This window comes from Penaeus monodon, chromosome 27 (genome assembly GCF_015228065.2).
Source record: "Penaeus monodon isolate SGIC_2016 chromosome 27, NSTDA_Pmon_1, whole genome shotgun sequence".
In the NCBI taxonomy this organism is placed as follows: domain Eukaryota; kingdom Metazoa; phylum Arthropoda; class Malacostraca; order Decapoda; family Penaeidae; genus Penaeus; species Penaeus monodon.
In genome coordinates, this window is record NC_051412.1 from 33,133,707 (window position 1) to 33,134,451 (window position 745).

The 745-nt window shown below is 51.3% G+C and overlaps 1 protein-coding gene across 13 annotated transcripts in view; it reads left to right on the forward strand.

Moving 5' to 3' along the window:
• The first annotated feature begins 7 nt into the window (after window positions 1–7).
• The window catches only part of LOC119590797 (E3 SUMO-protein ligase EGR2-like), a 113,995-nt gene continuing 113,257 nt past the window's right edge, over window positions 8–745 (forward strand). For 4 of the 13 annotated variants that reach the window (XM_037939511.1, XM_037939519.1, XM_037939521.1 and 1 more), the window contains exon 1: window positions 575–711. Coding sequence is in view for 2 of the 13 variants with exons in the window: in XM_037939509.1 (XP_037795437.1) it covers window positions 669–711 (43 nt within the window). In the remaining 11 variants the exon portion in view is untranslated. Of the gene's footprint in view, window positions 712–745 lie in introns of all 13 variants that reach the window. The other 9 variants (XM_037939509.1, XM_037939516.1, XM_037939512.1 and 6 more) reach the window with 5 other exon arrangements.

Genomic DNA, 745 nt, shown 5'->3' on the forward strand with positions numbered 1-745 from the left:
TCTCACGCCCACAGTACACGCCCGCACCGCCCGCGCTGCACGTCCACAGCCATCGCAGCCGAACCACCACCTGCACCGAGCACTCGTAGCTCTGATGGGGGTCCCTCCCTGCCTCCTGCAAGCAGACAGTGCTGTGCTTGTATTGATTGCTGAGTGGAGGTGACAAGAAGTGTGAGAGTGAGGAGGAGGCAGCACACAGGCGGGCTGCCAGCCAAGCAGTGAGTGGTATCTGTGCCAGCACTCGAGTCTGGGCGGCGCGGCGCGGCGACCGTCACACAGTACCCCGCTGCCCACTTGCACGGGGGGATGCCTGCTGCACCGCTCTCGTGCCACCTTTGTCATTAGTGAGGACTTGTGCTGTCATGGACCTCGGCTTGTGTAGCTTACATTCCTATGGTTGATTACTTACTGTGATGTGGTTTTATGGCATTTTATGTCAAGTGTTGTACAGTTTCGTGGCAGTAGTGTAGTGAGACAACTTGTGATGTGAGTTTGATCACTTGATCTGTGCCATCATAAGTGGTGATCCAGAAAGCAAATGGTAATGTGATATTACCAACCAAGCGAGTGTGAACTTAACCTGACAGTATTGTAGGCAATATTTTCCTGGAGCATAAACCAGCCTCACCATAATTTTGGTTGAGGACAGCAGCCCAGGAGAAGAATTGATGCTTTCATCTGCTTGTGATTCATATCCCATTGGCTTTGCAGGTACTTGTATTTTTTAATTTGGTACAACTATTTA